The 21,109-nt window shown below is 35.4% G+C and overlaps 1 protein-coding gene across 8 annotated transcripts in view; it reads right to left on the bottom strand.

Moving 5' to 3' along the window:
- The window catches only part of PPP4R1 (protein phosphatase 4 regulatory subunit 1), a 111,613-nt gene that overhangs the window by 28,615 nt on the left and 61,889 nt on the right, over positions 1 to 21,109 (bottom strand). For all 8 annotated transcript variants that reach the window (XR_008917667.1, XM_016431689.2, XM_016431687.2 and 5 more), the window contains 4 exons: positions 20,963 to 21,028; positions 17,990 to 18,148; positions 14,166 to 14,293; positions 5,932 to 6,467 (listed from right to left, as the gene is read on the bottom strand). Coding sequence is in view for 7 of the 8 variants with exons in the window: in XM_016431689.2 (XP_016287175.1) it covers positions 5,932 to 6,467; positions 14,166 to 14,293; positions 17,990 to 18,148; positions 20,963 to 21,028 (889 nt within the window). In the remaining variant the exon portion in view is untranslated. The remainder of the gene's footprint in view (positions 1 to 5,931; positions 6,468 to 14,165; positions 14,294 to 17,989; positions 18,149 to 20,962; positions 21,029 to 21,109) is intronic.

Raw genomic sequence — 21,109 nt, 5'->3', positions numbered from 1 at the left:
TCAACAAGATACCAATGAGTAAAAATTTGCCTCTTTCTATTACTGGTTCCTCTTGCTTGTGCATTTGAGTATAAATATCGAAGCATTATTTCCTGTGAATTTCTGGATTTGTTATTCTTTCATGTGGTTACTCTCAAAACTAGCTAGCTTGATGGATTTAAACACTTTTTCTTATTTTAAAGCTCTTTTCATTAGATTTACAAGAGGTCAGGCAAACACAACGCTAACTACCTACACTTACTTTCCATTTATTCTTTAAAACCTTAATAATTAGGTTTTCAACCCCACCCTTAAGTTCAAAATACTTTCTCCATAAAGTTATCAATAGTCTTTTTTCACTGCTTAAATCAATAATTCTTCCCTACCTTATGAAACTGGTAACTACCCTTATATTTCCCATCCCTCCACTTTTTTCCTACCTTGGCACTACTCACTCATGGCTTTTTATCTCTCATGGCCTGATTATCATCATCATTATTATTATTATGATCATTATTATTATTATTCCCTAGCTAGATTATTATCTATCTTCCACACTCAAATGATGGGTGTCCCCTGTTTCAAGGTTCTGCCCTGGGTTCTCTTCTCTCTCTCTTTTGGCAATCTTGTTTATTCCCATGGATTCAAATGTCACATCACTGAAAATTACTCCGAAATACAGGTAGTCAACTCTAATCTTTCACCAGAACTCTGGTTTCATAACGCAGAGAGTACCTCCCTGTTAGTCATCTCCAGTTAAATGTCTAATGCCAAGCTTAACATATTAAAAAAAAATTATCCCCCACCCAACCAAAATAACCTTCACCAAAAGTCAATCAACGAATAAGCAATTCATTACAATGCTCACTATTTGTCAGATATTATATACTAAGTGCAGAGGATCCAAAAACAGAGCTCCTTGCCCTCAAAGAGCTTCCTTTGTACTAGGGAAATAACAATACGCTAACAGTTAATTAAATACAGGATACTTAACAAAGTATATACTTTGCAATCCTGCGAAGGTGAATCATTAGCTATTTTTGTTTTGTCATTTCTAGCTCAAATAGGAGGGAGTGATATGTATTGTCTCTAATTTCCCTTTGAAATAAGCAGCCTTGAATGAAATTGGGGGTTTTAAACAGTGGAGCTGAGGAAGGAGAGCATGGTAGAAAGGAGGGACAACCAGCACAAAAGCAAAAAGACAGGAAATTTCCATGGAGAATAGCAAGTGGATCAGTTTGACTGGACTACAGAATTTCCAATCTTTAGGAATATGTAATCAACCTAGGAAAATGGGCTGAAACCAGATTGAAAGGGACTTTAAATGTTGGAGGAGTTTATAGTTTATTATAAAAGCAAAGTGGAGTTAGTTGAAACCTTTTGATAGAAGAATAATAGTTACACCTACACTTTAAAAACAACAATTTGGCAATTATATGCAAGATGGTTTGGAGAGTGAGAAAAATGAGTGTAGGGGGACCAATTATAAGTTTATTGCAATAGTCCAGATGAAAATTTTATATGAACAAAACCTATGCAATCAAGATTAGAAGAGAAACAACTGTGAAAAAAATTTGTAACAAATTTCTCTCATAAAGGTCTCATTTCTCAAATATATAAAGAGGAGACTGAAAGAATCTACAGATCACCTCGTGTACTTAATCCCCAACTGACAACACCCAGGAATGTTGTAGCCAAATTTAAAAACTACCAGACCAAGGAAAAAATATTACAAGCTGCTAAGAAGAAGTCATTCAGATACCTTGGAACTACAGTTAGGATAACACAGGATCTGGCTGCATCTACACTGAAGGACAAAAAGGCATGGAATATGACATTCCGGAAAGCAAGGGAACTAGATCTACAACTAAGAATGAAGTATCAAGCAAAACTGACTATATATTCTTATAGGGGAAAGTGTGGTCATTCAATAAAATAGAAGAATTCCAAGCATTTGTAAAGAAAAGATCAAATACATAAAGAACTAAGTCAAATTTATAAGAATCCAAATCATTCCCCAATTGATAAATGGTCAAAGGATATGAACAAGCAGTTTTCAGATAAAGAAATCAAAGCTATCAATAATCATGTGAAAAAATGTTTTAAATCCCTCTTGATTAGAGAAATGCAAATTAAAACAACTCTGAGGTACCACTTCATACCTATCAGATTGGCCAATATGACAGTAAATGAAAATGATAAATGTTGGAGGGAATGTGGCAAAATTGAGATACTAATGTATTGCTGGTAGAGCTGTGATCCAACCATTCTGGAGGAAAATTTGGAATTATGTCCAAAGGGCTATAAAATTGTACATACCTTCTGATCCAGTAATACAACTACTAGGTCTGTATCCCAAATAGATATTTTTTTAAATGGAGAAGGACCTGTTTATACAAAAATATATATAACTGCTCTCTTTGTGGTGGCAAAGAAATAGAAACTAACGGGATGTGCCTCAATTGGAGAATGACTGGACAAGTTTTGGTATATGACAGTGATGGAATACTATTGTGCTATAAGGAATGATAATCAGGATGATTTCAGAGAGAGATGGAAAGAGCTACATGAACTGATGCAGAGGGAAAGAAGTAGAACCAAGAGAACATTGTACACAGTAATAGCAATATTGTGGAATGATCAAATTTGACAGATTTAGTCACTCTCAGCAATACAATGATCAAGGAAAATTTTGAGGAATTTATGACAAAGAATGCTGTCCACACCTCCAGAGAAAGAACTGTTGGAGTAGGAATGCAGAGAGAAGCATATGATTTTTCACTTGTTTATTTGGGTATATGTTTTGAGGTTTTGGTTTTATATGATTATTCACTTATGAAAGGAAATGAAAGCCTGGAATATGGTGGTTGTGGTAGGAGTATGAGAGAAGTGGACCATTGAGAGAGACCTTGGGGAGGTGGGAATCAACAAGACTTAATGGCTGATCAAATACAAGGGAGTGCCAGAAAATGAAGAGTTAAGGATAATAATGTGGCTATGAACCTTGCCTACGGGGCTGGTTACACTCACAACAAAAATAGGAATGCTAGGAGGTATGGGTGTCGCTGGGAAAGATAATGAGCTCTTTTTTCTATATTTTAGTCTTGAGATACTGATAGGCTAGTAATGTGAAAATGTCTAGCAGTCAGCTAAAGACTAGGACTGGAGGGCAGCTGAATCCATGAGAGGTCACCTAGAGAAAGTGTAGAGAGAGAAAAGGACCTAAGACAGAACCTAAGAATAGGGATAACAAGGATGATGATGAAAAAGACAGAGCAGAGAAAGATGATAGAAGAATGTAACAAATGCTTATAGAAGAGAGGGTATATAGAAGAAGGGGTTATCTAAAATGTTAAACATTGCAGAGAAATCAAAGACAGATGAATGAGAAAAAGGCTTTTGGATTTAGCCATGAAGGGCAATCATTGGTAATGTTGGAGAGAATAGTTTCAGTTTGGTAAGCCACACTGCAAGCTGTTTAGAAGTGAGAAGTTTAGAAAGGAGGCAGCAACTGGGTAGCTCAGTGGATTGAAAGCCAGGCCAGGAGTTGGGATGTCTTAGGTTCAAATCTGGCCTCAGACACTTCCTAGCTGGGTGACCTTGGGCAAGTCACTTAAACCCCATTGCCTAGCTCATACCACTCTTCTGACTTGGAACCAATACATAGTACTGATTCTAAGATGAAAGGAAAGAGCTTAAAAAACAAACAAAAAGAGTATAAGGTAGAGAGAGGGCCAGGTTTGAAGTTGGGAGGTCAGGAGGTCCTAGGTTCAAATTTGACCTCAGACACTTTTTAGCTATGTGACCCTGAACTCTGTGAGGGCACTTAACCCCCACTGCTGAGCCCTTACCACTCTTCTAACTTGGAACTGATACTAAGACAGAAGGCAAGGGTCTAAATAAAAAGGAAAAAAAAGGGGGGGGAGGTGAGAAGGTGAGAAAGTAGAGGGACAGCTTTTTGAGGTTGTTTCTTTGTGAAAGACAAAGGATAAAAGGATAACAGCTTGTGGGAATGGTAGAGTCAAGATGATGGGTGAAATCTGGGCATGTTTAAAAGGTTGTGGAAAAGGAACCAATAAAAAATGACGTTGAAAATTAGACAGAGAGAGGACACATTTGAAAGAAAATCTCTTAGAATAAACAGGATAAGATATAATCAAGGGCAAAAACATTTATTGGGAAGATGGATGGTAGTAATATAAATGAAGTAAATAAGGAGAAATTTATGGGAGGATGCTGAAGTGATCCTTGTATATGTATGTATAGATGTATAGATGTATAGAACTGGAGATGAAAGGGAGCTCATGAAAGACCTCATTTTTTCCAGTGACAAATAAGGAATGAGCCTTTACTAACAGGGAGGGGGAAGGGGTAATGGAGGTGGCTTGAGAAGGTGTATGGAACAGTCTTCTAGCTTCCCTGTATATATTAAGGGGACCATCCTTCCAGTCACACATATTTGTGATCTCCAAGTCATTCCTGCCTCTTCCTACTCTCCCCTTCACATCTCTTCCTGTCCTAATCACCCTACCTAGATCAACTGGTTACTCTGATTTCACAGTCTCTCCCCTCTCCTCTCCATTCATCTTTCACATGAGTGCCAAAATAATCTTTCCCAAGTCACTCTTCTACTCAATTCTCTTAAAAGTCTTTCTTTTCAGTCATAGTTATGTTTTTATTGTTGTTCAGTTGCATCTGACTCTTCATGATTCCACTAACAAAGATACTGAAGTCATTTGCATTTCCTTCTCCAGTTCATTTTTACAGATGAGGAAACCAGGGTTAAGTGACCTGCCCAAAGTCACACAGTAAGTGCCTAAAGGTTGGACTTGAAAGCAAGTCTTCCTGACCTCTGTTTCTAGACTTCTTAGACTTTCTCCTCTATGATATGAATCACTTACTAGTTGTTCCTGGAGTAGGCATTTAGTTAACCTCTCATTTTTATTCCTTTGCACAATCCCTCTCCCTGCAAAGCCCTGGCTCTTTGACTGGAATTGACCCCTCCTTCACCAAAAAGATTCATTTCCTTGTCTATTGTGCTTGAGGTTTTGAGTCTCAGAACACCTTCCTTCCTCAATTCTCTGCTCTAGCAAAGAGCTCATTCCTTCCTTCCCCAGACCCCCATCCTATAATGTGTTCTCTCTTTGCCACTACCTCTTAGACACCTAATTTGCCTTCAAGGGTAATGTGAGGTGCTGCCTTCTACAGGAAAATCTTGTTAATGCTATTTCTATGTTCAAATTACCTATTTACTCATCTATATCCATGTTACATAACCTTATGGCAGAATTCAAACGCCTTGAGGTCAGGTACTACTGTTTATTTTGACTTCTGAATTATCCTCACACAGAACCTTATCAGAATAAGAACTGATTATTTGGTGAATCGAACCTTTCTTCACCCTAACAACAAAGCTAGATAAAATGTAAAAGAAGCAAGAAACTAAACAATTCTTCTAAAACTCAGGAACCCTTTTGGAAAACTGTCTATGAGGATTTTCAGGAAAGGAGCAGACTGCAGCTTCACTGGCCCTTCTCTCATCAAAAGGAAGACTGAGCCATTATCATTTATATTTTTAGCATAATAAAACCTAAAGTAGAAAAATTCATGTGAGAATGAAGATTTGGAGTTTTTTTAAGTACACAGCAAAACTCTTTTTACTGCTTGTAGAAAAAATTTCAGAGGCACTTTACATGAGCACCAATAAATAAACTGTGTGGATAATGCAGATAAGTAACAAATTAGCACTCATGAATGAAAATTCTCAAAAACTTGACATATATCATATTTTGAAAAAACTACTTTTGATTCATGAATTTAAAATGATCAAGCCAGCTTCCCCCCAAAATGTAGATTGTTTTCAAAAGAAAAGAAAAACCTCAAAAACCAGTAATTAAAACAAGCATTTTAAGAAAGGAGAAAAAAGTGTTTAACAGGGTAAACTTATCATACCTTTAACATCAGGATCATCAATGTGAGGCTCAAGATTTTCTATCATCTCTTCAAGTTCCTTTCGTGTAGCCATAGTAATATTTGGAGAATCTGGTAGAGTAACTTTGGGTGTTCCTTCTGGACTCTCAAGAGTTTTCTCAGTATCTTGCTCAAGCTCTAGATCTAGATCTATTTCGGGTAGAGGAGTCCTCCAGAAATGGAAGGAGTTATATAATTCCTGATCTAAGTAAGGTTGTTCTGGAGAACTTATGTCCATTTCTGGTAGCAATGTTATAGCACAACTGTCAGAACTTTGCTCAATTTCATCAACTGCTTCCTGAAGAATACTATGGAGAGATACTGAAGACAAAGTGGAATGTAAAGACCTATCCATGTGAATATGAGATTCACTCAAGGATTTCCTACATGTTTGAGTGTGATCATCCAGGTTATTTTCAAGTCTTAAGCTGGATTTACAAAGACAGACATCCAAAGGAATAGCCTCTGTCCTGAACTGTACATTCTCTGAGAAGTCATCTCCATCTCCGATTCTTTCACTGCAGGAAACATGAACACATAAAAACAAATGTTAATTTCTCAAGAAGGATACTAGAATAAATCAATTATAGGAAATTTGGCAAATGGTGCAGTTTTCCCTTTCAATGCAGACTGATTCTGCCTCATTTTCTGTAATATGTATACTCAGAGAATGTAAATTAATTGTAATGTTAGCTTAAGTCAAACACAATGGGAAACCAAAATTTCTTATTCTTCATGCTAATACTCTGTTTTTAATGGCATGAACAAGAGTTTATTAATTATTAACAATTTTTATAATAAAGCTTTCTGGTAGTGTATTTCCATTGGTTTCATCTTATGCAGGATCATATACTTTAGATGGAAGGGATCCTACTGATTATTTAGTTTAATACCTCTATTTCTATAGATGAAGAAATTGAGGCTGTGAGGTTAAATGACTTGCTTATAGTTATAAAGGCTTGAACTGGAAACCAGGCCTCTTGCTTTCAAATTCAGATCTCTGAAATATGATACTCCTCATGTTATTTCATTTTTATAATCCTACCAAAAAATTCTCATATTATTTCACTTAATAATGCTCATAAAATTGTGAAGTAGGTAAAGTAGTAAAACCATTTTATATATAAATTTTTAAAAAACTGAAACCCAGTAAATTAACATGATTTAATTTGTTCAAAGACAGTAGGCTAAATGTTGATGACATGAATGGAACTTATTCTGCTCCAGAAGTCTGACTCATAATCCAGTATTTTCTTTATTACTTCAGTGTTTCTCCATTATATACTAAAAGCATGCTGTGTATGTTCTAAGGGGAAAAAAAGCTTCCCTTTATACTGTGTGCTCTTTTTTCATAACAGAATTGAATAAAATACATGTTCAGTCTGGAACGAAATAGCCATGACGTCTACCTGCTAAGAGCTACAAAACACAATCTTGTGAACACCAACTTCCTCTTGGTATTTCAAGGTGGCCCAAAGTCTTCGTGAAAATTAAAACTTAACTAAGCCTTCTCATAAATAATGGTACACTATGATTCACTATGAATAAAAACTGCAGGTGATCCAAAAAACAATGGAAAGACATAGTAGGTATAAATCAGTTACAGTATATTTCCAGTGAATACTCCTTAATAAGAAGTGGCATATTACGACACAAATATGGTACTGATTCCAAAGCCAGGCAGGTCAAAAATAGAGAAAGAAAACTACAGACCAATCTCCTTAATGAACATGGTTGCAAAAATCTTAAATACAATACTAGCAAAAAGGCTCCAGCAAGTGATCACGAGGGTTATTCATTATGTCCAGGTAGGATTTATACCAGGAATAAAAGAATGGTTCAATATTAGGAAAACCATCCACGTAATTGACCATATCAACAAGCAAACCAACAAAAACCACACAATTATCTCAATAGATACAGAAAAAGTCTTTGATAAAATACAACACTCATTCCTATTGAAAACACTAGAAAGCATAGGAATAGAAGGGCCTTTCCTAAAAATAATAAACAGTATATATCTAAAACCATCAGCAAATATCATCTTCACTGGAGATAAACTCGAAGCCTTCCCAATAAGATCAGGAGTGAAACAAGGATGCCCATTATCACCTCTATTATTTAACACTGTACTAGAAACACTAGCAGTAGCAATTAGGGAAGAAAAAGAAATTGAGGGTATTAAAATAGGCAATGAGGAGACCAAGCTATCAACTCTTTGCATTAGTCCTACTTAAAGAATCCTAGAGAATCAACTAAAAAGCTAGCGGAAATAATCAACAACTTTAGCAAAGTTTGCGGGATACAAAAAAAACCCCACATAATTCATCAGCATTTCTATATATTTCCAACACATCTCAGCAGCAAGAATTAGAGAAATTCCATTTATAATCACCCTGGAAAATATAAAATACGTAGGAATCTATCTGCCGAGACAAACACAAGAACTTTATGAACACGACTACAAAACACTCTCCCACACAATTAAAACTAGATCTAAATACTTGGAAAAACATCGATTGTTCATGGGTAGGATGAGCTAACATAATAAAAATGGCAATCCTACCTAAATTAATTTATTTATTGAGTGCCATACCCATACCCATCAAAATACCAAAAAACTTTTTTACTGAATTAGAAAAAAACATAACAAAGTTCATTTGGAAGAATAAAAGATCAAGGATATCCAGGGAAATGATGAAAAAAAAATGTGAAGGAAGGTGGCCTTGCAGTATTATATCTCAAACTATACTATAAAGCAGTGGTCATCAAAACAATTTGGTACTGGCTATGAGACAGAAAGGAGGATCAATGGAACAGACTTGGGGTAAGTGACCTCAGCAAGACAGTCTATGATAAGACCAAAGAATCCCAGCTTTTAGGACCAAAATCCACTATTTGATAAAAACTGTTGGGAAAATTGGAAGACAGTATGGGAGATTAGGTTTTGATCAACATCTCACACCCTATACCAAGATAAACTCAGAATGGGTGAATGACTTGAATATAAAGAAGGAAACTATAAGCAAATTAGGTGAACACAGAATAGTATACATGTCAAATCTTTGGGAAAGACTTTAAAACCAAGCAAGAGCTAGAAAAAAAAAAATCACAAAATGTAAAATAAATAATTTTGTTTATATCAAATTAAAAAGATTTTGTACAAATAAAACCAATGCAACCAAAATTAGAAGGGAAGTAACAAATTGGGGGAAAATCTTCATAACAAAAAACTCTGACAAAAGGTCTAATTACTCAAATTTATAAAGAGCTAAATCAACTGTACAAAACATCAAGCCATTCTCCAATTGATCAATGGGCAAGGGACATGAATAGGCAATTTTCAGTTAAAGAAATCAAAACTATTAATAAGGACATGAAAAAGTGTTCTAAATCTCTTATAATCAGAGAGATGCAAATCAAAACAACTCTGAGGCATCACCTCACACCTAGCAGATTGGCTAACATGACAGCAAAGGAAAGTAATGAATGCTGGAGGGGATGTGGCAAAGTAGGGACATTAATTCATTGCTGGTGGAGTTGTGAACTGATCCAACCATTCTGGATGGCAATTTGGAACTATGCCCAAAGGGAGCTAAAAGACCATCTACCCTTTGATCCAGCCATAGCACTGCTGGGTATGTACCTCAAAGAGATAATAAGGAAAAAGACCTGTACAAGAATAGTCATAGCTGTGCTCTTTGTAGTAGCAAAAACTTGGAAAATGAGGGGATGCCTTCCAATTGGGGAATGGCTGAACAAATTGTGGTATATGTTGGTGATGGAATACTATTGTGCTCAAAGGAATAATAAAGTGGAGGAATTCCATGGGAACTGGAATGACATCCAGGAATTGATGCAGAGCGAGAGGAGCAGAACCAGGAAGACATTACACACAGAGACTGATACACTGTGGTACAATCGAATGTAATGGACTTCTCCATTAGTGGCAATGCAGTGATCCTGAACAACCCAGAGGGATCTATGAGAAAGAACACTATCCACCATGCAGAGTTTGAAAAACTGTGGGAGTAGAAACACTGAAGAAAAATAACTGCTTGATCACATAGGTCAATGGGATATGATTGGGGATATAATATAGACTCTAAATGAACATCCTAGTGCAAACATCAACAACATGGAAATAAGTTCTGATGGTCACATGTAATACCCAGTGGAATTGCATGTTGGCTACCGGAAGGGTAGGGGGAGGGGAGAGAGGGAAAGAATATGATTCTTATAACCAAGGAATAATGTTCTAAATTGACTAAATAAAATTTTTTAAAAAGTGGCATAAAAGATATAAAGAACAGTACACATATAAAAAAGAGGCTGAAGGAGAAACCTGCTGACTGGACCTGAGACTCTGTTCCTGGTGAAGCTGTTCTTACATCTCTCCCTTTGGACTGACACGTGCTGAGTGAAAAGGCTGACTCCTTTCCTGGATATTTTCTGAAGAAACTAGGCTCAGGAGAGACTAGCCAGGTTGGGCTAGAGGCTGGAAGTAAATTACTTAGTGCTTAGGCTAGATATCTTACCCTATCTTCTCTTTGATTTTTCTTACTTCACTCTTTAAACATTTTCTAAATAAATCTCTTTGGAATTAATATAAATTCTTGGCGACCACACTCTTAAATAATCCAGTCCAACCTTTATATGAATTAACCCCTTTTCCCCCACTTACACTGAACATATCTTTTAAAATATGTGCCCCTGCTACTGGCCTAAGGGATATAAATATAGCCTAAAAAGAAAAACAACTCTGGTGGTCATATTTTCACGTTGCTCTCCATTAAATGAAATGTTTCCCAAACTTCCTTCCCTTTAGTGTATTCCTTTTTCCTTCCTCTTCTTTTTTTTAAGATCATTACAACAAAACCACTTTCAGACCTTCTATCTCTCTCTCTCTCTCTCTCTCTCTCTGAAAAACAACAAATTCTTGCCTTCTTTCTTAGAATCAATACTGTCAGTTCCAAGAGAAGTTAAGAGCTGGACAACTGGGATTTAATGACTTGTCCAGGATCACAGAGCTATGAAGTGTCTGAGGCCATGTATGAACAGGCTTGGTGCTCTATCTACAGGGTTACCAATGCTTTTTTTTTTTTTTGACTTCTGATTGTATTACAATTCTTCTAATCCACACTTGTGTTTTTAAAGGCAGTTCAAGGTATAGTGAATAGAGCACTGGGCCTTGTCAAATTGAGAAGACGAGTTGAGATCTGGCCTCAAATTTATAACCGTGTGATTCCTGGTAAGACAATGTTTGCCTCAGTTTACTCAATTGTAAAATGGAGATAAAACCAGCCTCTATCTCCCAAGATTGTTGTGAGAATCAAGTAAAATTTATTTATTCATTTATTTGGTTTCCTTAAAGTGTTAACACAGTGCCTGGCACCTAAGGGAAGCTATATAATGCTTATTTTACTTTTCATTAGGAATAGTTGGAAGTCATCTATTTCATTAAAAATCCATTTTTTCTCCCAAGAGATTTTATTACATTTTCCTGGGTAAATTATTTTTTGGTTTTAAGCCTTCTACTATGCAAAATTCTGTACTTTTTCTACTATTTTTCTTCTTTAGGCTTTTGACATTGGTCTAACAGCTGGTTATCTCATGGAGTCATTAATTTCTATTTGATCCACTTTTAAGGAATTAGCTACTTGGATTTTAGTTCACTAATACTAAACTATTAACTCACTTTTTTTTTAAGCCTTTTCTCTCAAGCTCTCACTTCTTTTCCAATTTGTTCCTCTAGCACTCTTTTGACATTTTAAAACTTATTTTAACTTTTACTTCATTTCTTCCAGGAACTCTGGTTGACTTTATGGCTAAGCTGTAACGCTCAATGCTTGAAGCTTTGCCTATAGAAGTTTTAGATATTCTCCTCTTCTAGGTTTGTGTCTTGGCTCTCCCTGGCACCATTAAATGGTTCATTATTATTGGCAGTTTGTTGGAGTTGTTGGGGAAGGGAGGAGCGAGGGAAACTTACTAGAACTCATAATTAACTATAACACTTCCAGCCTAAATTTGGCTATAGATGAGAGTCAAACCCTGTGCTCATTTGGAGTGAAATGTGTGCCATGTGGTCCTGAGCTTTATATAGCCCAATAGTCTTGTTGCTTCATTTTGGGGCTATGTCTGTTTTTTTTCATTTTTAAAAAAACTCAATTTTATTTTTTGCAGTGAACAAAAGTCTATTTGCTTAATATTGAAAGTAAGTAATATTCTGTGGGGATTACAGGAATGGCTCTAATCAAGGAAATGAAAATTTTCAATGAATCCTAAGTGGTTTGAGGGCATACCACTTAGCCTTAGGCAACATAATTATATAATTTTGCCCTTGGGAAGAGCTCCAAGAAGAGTTGATCTCAACCCTTGTCAGCTAGCTAGCTGCAGGTTTATAGAAACAGAGCTGTAGGCTACCCTCTGGTCCTACAGTTCCTTTTCTTATCTCTTTCTTGCCTCTGGGCTCAACTGTAGATACAGCTATTTGGTTGGAGCAAGAGAGATACCAGTCCATCTTGAATGTCCATTCAGGTACTAAATCCAAAATCCCTCTGTGGAATCAAAGGGAGACAGCTGCAGGTCCATCTCTGGTCTGAGTCTGTAGGTTAAATCTGATATTCTTGTTCCAAGGTCTGAGTGAGAGAACTATTAAGCCCACTCTAGGTTTCACAGTTACTGCCCTGTTTACTTGCCAAATGGGTCAAATTCACGATCTGAGACTTGTAAACCTCAAAATTTCTTGGACTCATGTTAGGGGTTTCCCCCATTGGGGAATCTTCTACTTAAAAAAATTCCCTAGCAGATGGTGAGAACTCTACTTGAGTGTGGGGGCTCCTTGCCTTGGGAATATCCCTACTCCACCCTACTTAGGACTGCTTTAGGACAGAGAGCTCCTTGAGAACAATGAAAAGTACTTTGATCCATGCTTATGGAAGGGACAGGAAGTTCTTTGAGTCATGACTGTTTTAGAATTGATACAATGGGATACTAAGTACCTATAAAGGTGGGGCAACTTGTAAACTACTTAAACCTAAAAGGGTGATAACTTATTCAGAGGTTTTTTTTCTAATGAAATTTGTCGACACAGCAGCATTTTTTTCCTGACTTAATAAAGAGATTAAAACTACTCAGCTGTGAATTCAAAATGGGCGGTCCTTTAGAAACATCTACAGTGATTGGTAGATGTAAGGACTTAGGGGAGGTGACAGAGAAGATTTTGTCCTTAAAAATAAGAGCTCAGGGAAGAGCTGGGAAGTCATTCTGAAACATTCAGATTGGAGAGACTCATTTGGAGGAGACTGATTCTGAAACATTCAGATGGAGGGAGCTGGTTAAAGCAGCTGAGATGCTGCTGGCCTGGTGTCATTAGAAATCCTTACTTAGACAGATCTTATGGTGAGTTATAAAAAACTGATTTCTCTTTTAAGACTCAGGTCTAGGCCATGTTGGCTTGAGGCCCTTCATACTTATTCCTTTCTTACTCTCTCTCTCTTTGATTACTCATTGTATTGTTAATTAAAATCTCTATAAAACCCAATTGACTTGGGTATTTGAATAATTGGGAATATTTCCCTGGCGACCACCTTATATTTGATTTTAAAACCCAAGACACTGTAGTGAAACATATTTCTGCGGTCAAACTTACTCACCCTCTCTTATATCTATCACAATTTATATCTTCCACCATTTTTAACTCACTACAGTTTAAGACCTCAACCATTTTAAATCTCACAGACTGGAAAAATGACTCTCTATGGTTTCTCCTTACATTTTGTAATCACAACTCAGACTGGCATTTCCCTCAGATCTTAGTCATCACAGTTTTGGGAGAAGCTGATCTGTATTGATACCTTTTACCCCAATATTCATGCTGGTTCAGTTGCTTCCAGTTAGGAACTTCCTCTAACAATACAGACTGTACCTTCTCTTCAACTTAAGTATGTTGAGAGAATTACTTGGGACACTAAAAGACTGGCACGATTTTAAAAGTTACAGAATCAGCATGTATCAGAAGTCAGTCTTGAACCCAGGTTTTCCTAACTCCAAATGCCAGCTCTCTACCACCCATTATGCCACACTGCCTGCTTCTTTTGGATGACACAATCAAGAGAAATACCTTCTTCGTGTCTCAAGAAAACATTTAAGATAGTAAAAGAACATTTTGAAAGCAGTGAAATCTAAATGAAGAAAAAAAAATTCATAAATCCTACCTGGTCTTTTCTTCTAGCACAATATCTTCTGAGTTCTTATTTTCTTCTTTAAAATATTGGCCTGAGCTAGATGGATTAGCAAAAGTTGATATGAAAGGTCCCAGAGACTGAAAGGCTGCTTGGCGAACCTAAAATTAAAAAATATATATATTAATAACTATTAAGTATGACTGATTCTTTGGTAAGGAAAGCCTAACAATGGGAGATTAACTGCTTTCCATAACTTGATCATGTATTTTAATCACAATCAAAAATAAGGTAGAGTAGAATAATTAAAAAATTAATTCATATTATTATTCAATAAATTAAAATTAATTTAGCACTGCCAACTACCTCTGTTTCTCTTATATCAATTTATTCCAAGAGCTTAGCATAATGCCTTGCCACATAGCTCCTTAATAAAATGTGTACTGATGGACAATTTATTGTTGACTAACTTTTCATATCTTTTTGGAATTTCTGTTGGGATTTGGTATTTGGACCATTAACTACAAGAGACTATGTAATGTTAGGACAGAAAGGTCACTCAGAGAAGATTCTGTAACCCACAGGAAGAAAGTAGCTAAATGACACTGAACTCTAATGGCTTCTTTGACCACTTTTCTGTCTCTTTTGCAGCATCCTTATACTTTGAGGTGAGTATTCCCTATTGTTCTGTCTTAGACCGTAACTTTTCTATCTTCTTCATGCAAAATTATTTGTGATGTTATCCATTCCTTCAGCTTTATTTTATATTTCTCTCTACAGCTTCATATACAACTACTCTGGACTCCCATATTTTTGCCAGATAGATATTTCCAAATACGTAACAACTAAAATGGTACCTATATCACACACTTTGACATCACCATACCCCACCTTTTCCAAGACTCCTTATTTCTATTAATGACATCTACTATTCTCCCATGTTCATAAACTTGGGGCTATCTTTAATTTATTCTTCCATATTCCTTATATCCAATCCAAAAAGTTGTAAAGTACTATCTCTATCACCACAATCTTTCAAGCAACTTGGCCCTTTCTTTACACTGCGATCACAATCATCCTAGTTTATCCTATTTCAAGTACTCACTCCTCTACCAACAGATTAATATATCTTAATTGGTCTTGTTGTTACCAGTCTATCATTTCTCCAATCCATCTTCCATAACTGCTCAAGTAATATTCCTAATGCCATAGGATGTCATCCCTTAATCAAAATCCTTTAGCATTCCTGACCTGGTCATTTAAGTTCCCCTCCACAATCTAATTCTAACAGCATTCTTAAAAATGAAGGAGGTTAATATATGGTATAGTTTAACTGAATGATTTGTGCCTCCTGATTTCTCCTAAGAGAAATTATAATTATTAATTATACTTTCCAATGCTTGTAATAGACTTTTCTTTTTAAAATCTTTATCTTTTGTCTTATTATCAATTCTAAGACAGAAGAGAGTAAGAACTAGGCAACTGGGGTTAAGTGACTTGCCAGGGTCACATAGCTAGGAAGTACCTGAGGTCAAATTTGAATTCAGGGCCTCTTCTGACTCCAGTCTTGCTCTAGCCTCTGGCCTACTTAACTGCCCCTATAATTGATTTTTACAACCTGAATGCTAAAACCCCTGCCCACTTAGATTTCACTTCTCCATAAAGCATTTAAAAAATTTTACTGGCTTAAAGAATGCATCTTCATTCTCTAGGTTATAAGGTAAAATGAAATTGTTCTCTCTGTATTGCTCCAATTTTAGTATATGTACTATGGAAGCAAGCACAATAAAATTACTTGTGAAAATAAATGGGAAAATGTGGGGAGAAAAGGATCTGAAGAAATAGAAAGAATTTCTAATATAAGTCAGGAGGTGGAGAACAGAATGTCAAAGCCCCAATGACTGGATGGGGTTAAGAAATAGATGAGTTCTTCCCAAGGAAGAAAGTACTGAGTATTCAAGAGAAAGTATCTGCTTGTCCTCTTAAGAATAATATTGAAGTTTGCCAATAGCTGTTAGGTGAGATGGTATCCAAAAAAGGTCAAAAGAAGAAAGGAATCAGGGTGGTTGGCAACTCAGGAGTAATGATAGTTATTTGTCCAGCTGAAAACAATGAAGACATTTGTTGTCTTCCTGAGGCTTATATCCAAAATGATTGAAAATCTTTCAAGACATTTCAATATATCCAAATTCTAATGTACAAAAATGTGGTTAAAGAAGCAAGATGCACTAGAAATTGTAATGAAAGAAAACAAGTTTGACCTCATTAAGTATCAACTGAAAATCTGTAGGATGAAATTCATGAGTGGAATATGACTGGAAGGCAAAAATTTTCTCAAAAAAACAGGATAAATAAATGAAAAGAAGTTGGAACAGTGGTAGAATAACTTGTCTTAAGAAGCTACCTACATTTGTGATGATATCCAGAAACCAGAGAGGGAAATGTGAGAGAATGCACTAGGGCAAAGATCAGTAGAGGCAGAAATACAAGTAATATCCTAAGCATATATTACAGACCACTTACAGATAAGAGGAAATTGTCAAAGCATTTTGAAAACAGATCACAAACCTGGAAAAGAAGCATGAAAGAATTTTTTTTTAAACCCTTACCTTCTGTCTTAGAACTGATACTAAATATTGGTTCTAAAACAAGAGAAGTAAGGGCTAGACAACTGGGATTAATGACTTGTCCAGGATTACACAGCTAGAAAAAGTCTGAGGCTACATTTGAACCCAAGATCTCCCATCTCCAGGCCTGGCTTTCTATCCACCGAGACACTTTGTTGCTCCCAAAATAGGATATTGAAAGGAAAACTTCAATTATCCAGATATTCTAGAGCTCTCCAAAAGTCAAGTAGGTAACATTTTCCTAACTTGCCTTAATAATAATTTCAATCTTTAGAAGATGAAGGAACCAACAAAGAGAAATTCTATTCTAAATCAGATCTTCACTAATAAGGAAGAGCTGGTTGCCTGGGTAAAAATGTCAGGAACCACATGAAGGAAATGAACCCCTCATTTTAAAATGTGTGAATGAGAAAAGGAAAAGTAGGGGCATAGTTTGACATAAAACCTAGAATTTGGAGAATAGATGTTAAAGAATTCACAATTAGGATAAGTAGAATTCTATAGCCTAAAATTCTAAAAAGTTAGGAAAATTCACTGTTGGAGGGACAACCATTCTGGAAAAGAATTTGGAATTATATGATATGCTTAAAATATGTTTATAACCAGAAATACGAGTACAAGGCAATTATTCCAAGGGGCGAAGGGGTGGATTAATGGTATGTGAGGGGAGATTCTGAATATAACTATTTAGAATAGCTATTTTATATTCTATAAATAGCTCATCTAAGTAGTTCTCCATTTGCAGCAAAGACTATTTTGCCAATAAATTAAAGGACTGGAAAGACCAAATGTAAGGACACATAGTTTCACAAAGAGCCTTATCTGCTGGGTGGATATTGCAGATGGTGGTGGCCCATACAAATTCTACCATCCCCCAAAAGGGCGAATACCCACTTATCCTGTTCTCTAGGAAGCATAATTATAGATATTAGAATCCAAGCAGTTATGAAAAACATCATGAAGTAGTGAACCTGAAGTCAAAGGATGGGATTCAAATCCTGACTCAGCTATTAATTTGACCATTAGCTTAAGGCACTCTGAATCTCAGTTTCCTAAATCTGTTAAATGAGGGAGTTAAGACTAGATGAACTAAGTTATTCTTTTGCCAAGTCTAATCCTAAAAGCAATAATATTAACTTAAAACTATGCTAGTGCTTTATATAAAAGTCATTCAATATGTTTGACTGATTAGCAGGAAAAAAAAGATATTTAGTTAAAACAAAATCCTACCCATCGTGAAGGATCACTGATCAGATTAATAAAAAGTGTTGACAATTTTGTCCGACGAATTTCTTGAGATGTTGCACATGAAACAGCCATGAAACACTCAGCACAAGCTTTTCTTACTCCCCATACATTATCTGAACAAAGCTGGAAAAACCTTGGAAGCTACATAGGAAAAGAAAATAGGTGTATGTTTTATGTACACATTTTTATATAGGAGGCAGACAGCACTTACTCTGATTTCTCTATTATTACATTGTTAGGGAGTGAAGGATCCCCACTTAAAAAAAAAAAAAAGCAAATTTATTTAAAAACAACCTAAAACGGAATTGTGATTTTTGTTAGTAGCTTTTTTGGTACATCACAAATTTCCCCTATAAACCAGTCCTTGAAAACAATCTCCTAAGTTTACTTTTTTTTTTTTAAACTATACAACAAATAAGAATAATTTTTAGGAAGAAATAAGTGCCCGACAACATTAAAACTCCTCTTCCCCCCAAAAACAAACCAAAATCCCACAATAGATTGAGAAAACTATGGCAAATAAAAAGAAAAGAATCTGACTTAAAAATATATATATATAAGAAACAGTTACAAATTTACACAGGTACTTTCTAGTCCATAATGAACAAAGGACACGAAGAGATAAATTTTCAAAAGTGGAAAAAAAAGTGTTGGTGGACTAAAAAAATGCTTCTTCACCAAAATTCAGAGTTGAAAATTTTAACAGAGAGTAAGTATGGTGGCATGAAAAGCATTCTACATTTAGAGACAAGAGGCCAAAGGCTTGAATACTGACTCTACAACTCATTCCTATGTCACGTAACTTTTCTTGATCTTAGATTCCTCATATAATGTGGTTGGTCTAATTGATTAGAATATACTTTCCCTCTCTCAATTTCTGATCCAATAAAATTATAAAGTATTATCTTTCATACAACAAAATAGCAAAGTAATTAAAAGTAATGTTGGCATAGTAATGGAAAGGGGGTACACATTCATTGCTAGTTAAATGGTACACTTTTAAAATTCCTGAACAGGAATCTGGCAGTATGAATAAAAAATTACATAAATAACCAAACTCTGACTCAATACTTCCATTGTTTGGAATATGCCTTGAAAATGTTAACTGAAAAAAAAACCAAAAACAAAACAAAATTACCTGTTCAAAAACTTTTACTGCAGCACTTTTTAATCGCAAAAAACTGGGGAAAATTCTAAATGTTCAGCAACAAGAAAATGGTTAAATAAATTTTGACTTACTTAAGAATGTGATACAATATAAGAAATATGAAGAAATTTGGAAAGACCTGTATGAAATAATATTCTATTATCCCAATTAATTTTACCAGCTATATGCTTTCTGACTGATTTCATCTACACCTCCAGTTTTGCAGATGGCAATCTATGTAAATTTAAAAAAGCTAAACCAGAAGAACAGAGCAAATAGTAACCAATATGCTGATGTGGTATAATTGTTAGAGTATTAACAATGGAGCAAGGAAGCCCTAACTTTATGCACTGCTCCTATAACTGTGTCTCTGACTACATGGGCTAGTCATTTAATAGCTTTCCCAGTTTTCTCATTTCTAAATTGATGATAAAAATATCTATAGTTATAGCATCTACCTTTGGTTGTTTTAAGGTTCAAATGAAATAAAGCAGATTACAAACTTTAATAAATAAACCTTAATAAAAGGCAAGTGATTATCAAATACAAAGAAAAATGGACATTTGGTAAAGACATGAGAATCCCTGACCTGGATTAATCTGGGATGGCAATGAATAATTATGGTAATAATTATGGTACTATAAGGTTATATAGAGCAAACTGAATGTAATGCATTTAGCTGCTTTTCTCTATAACTTCATATTAACTATAATTTCTGTAACTTCCCCTTTTCTATAACTCACTATCAGCCAACCTTTTGCAAGAAGGTGTGGCCTCACCCAGCCTGTGAAGCCTAAGCTGAAGGGAGTGACTCATTGAGCATCCTCCAAGTACCAGGTCAAAAGACCATGCCCTCTGAACCAAGGTTTGTACCCCTTAGGGGCATGTGTAGAAGACCTGATCTGTGGAGGATTCTAGTCAGAAGTTTCTTTGGGAATGCCCAGCATGCCTGTCCTCTGAAAGATGGAAGACTTAGGGCATGTAGGGAGGCTGACTAGGAGAGTGCCTTTCCAGAAAAGAGGAAGTATTAAGGTATATAACTGCTGGAAATCCCTCAACTTGTCTCAGATAATGAGGAAAATTTGATGACCCAGCATTGCTGAGAGACACCGGTCTCTCTTAATACACTTGTATTGCCTTGGAGCTTTGCCTCTCTGTTTATTTATAGATTAGCTGAAGTATACATGTCAAGGGTGACTAAAAAATTATGGCTATTTAGGAGTCTGAATTAATATAGTAATCACAGAGCAAATATAGCTATATTGATAATCAAGAATGTTTATAATTTTAAATAGGACTAGAATTTAAGAATACTTCAAAGAACTTAGCTTCATTAACTGATAGTGTATTTTTTAAAACAGCTAAGGCAAAGAGACTGAATAAACATTTTTATTTAAAAGTAAAATTTTAATAAAAAATATTTTGCATCAATTCATGTACCTAGTCCTTCTAGCGTTTTTACAAAAAAGTTTCTCCCACAAACTAAGGCAGTAACAAAATGATGAGATCAACCTAATAAAATGATTACAATAAAAAGGTATCTGACTACTCTGCATATTACATTCACACAAATAAATGTACTGGTTTGAATTATGTCTTCCTATAAAACATCCTCTATCCCATGTGCCAGGAATTACAAAGAAAGCCTTAGACATTTTCATTGTGCTTTCTTAATCTTGTCAAAATCATAGGACTTTGTATAAAAAGTTGTTGTATAGAAAGTTGTATAGAAAGCATCAAATGCACTTCAGGAATTTATTTGAAATTATTTTTTCTAATGCTTAATATTTTGAAATTTTAACACTTACCAACATTTCTTCAGTAGCTTGTTGTCCAACTACACTGCAAATGTCTCCAAAATTGGCAGCACAGACCTGCCAAAAAATAAATAACACCGATATATCAAAATAGCAAGTCTAAAATAATGTTATTTCATAAAAACCAATTTTTGTAAT

The sequence above is a fragment of the Monodelphis domestica genome, chromosome 3, assembly GCF_027887165.1.
Source record: "Monodelphis domestica isolate mMonDom1 chromosome 3, mMonDom1.pri, whole genome shotgun sequence".
NCBI lineage: Eukaryota > Metazoa > Chordata > Mammalia > Didelphimorphia > Didelphidae > Monodelphis > Monodelphis domestica.
The sequence above is the reverse complement of the archived record's forward strand: the minus strand, read 5'-3'. Positions and strand labels throughout refer to the sequence as shown.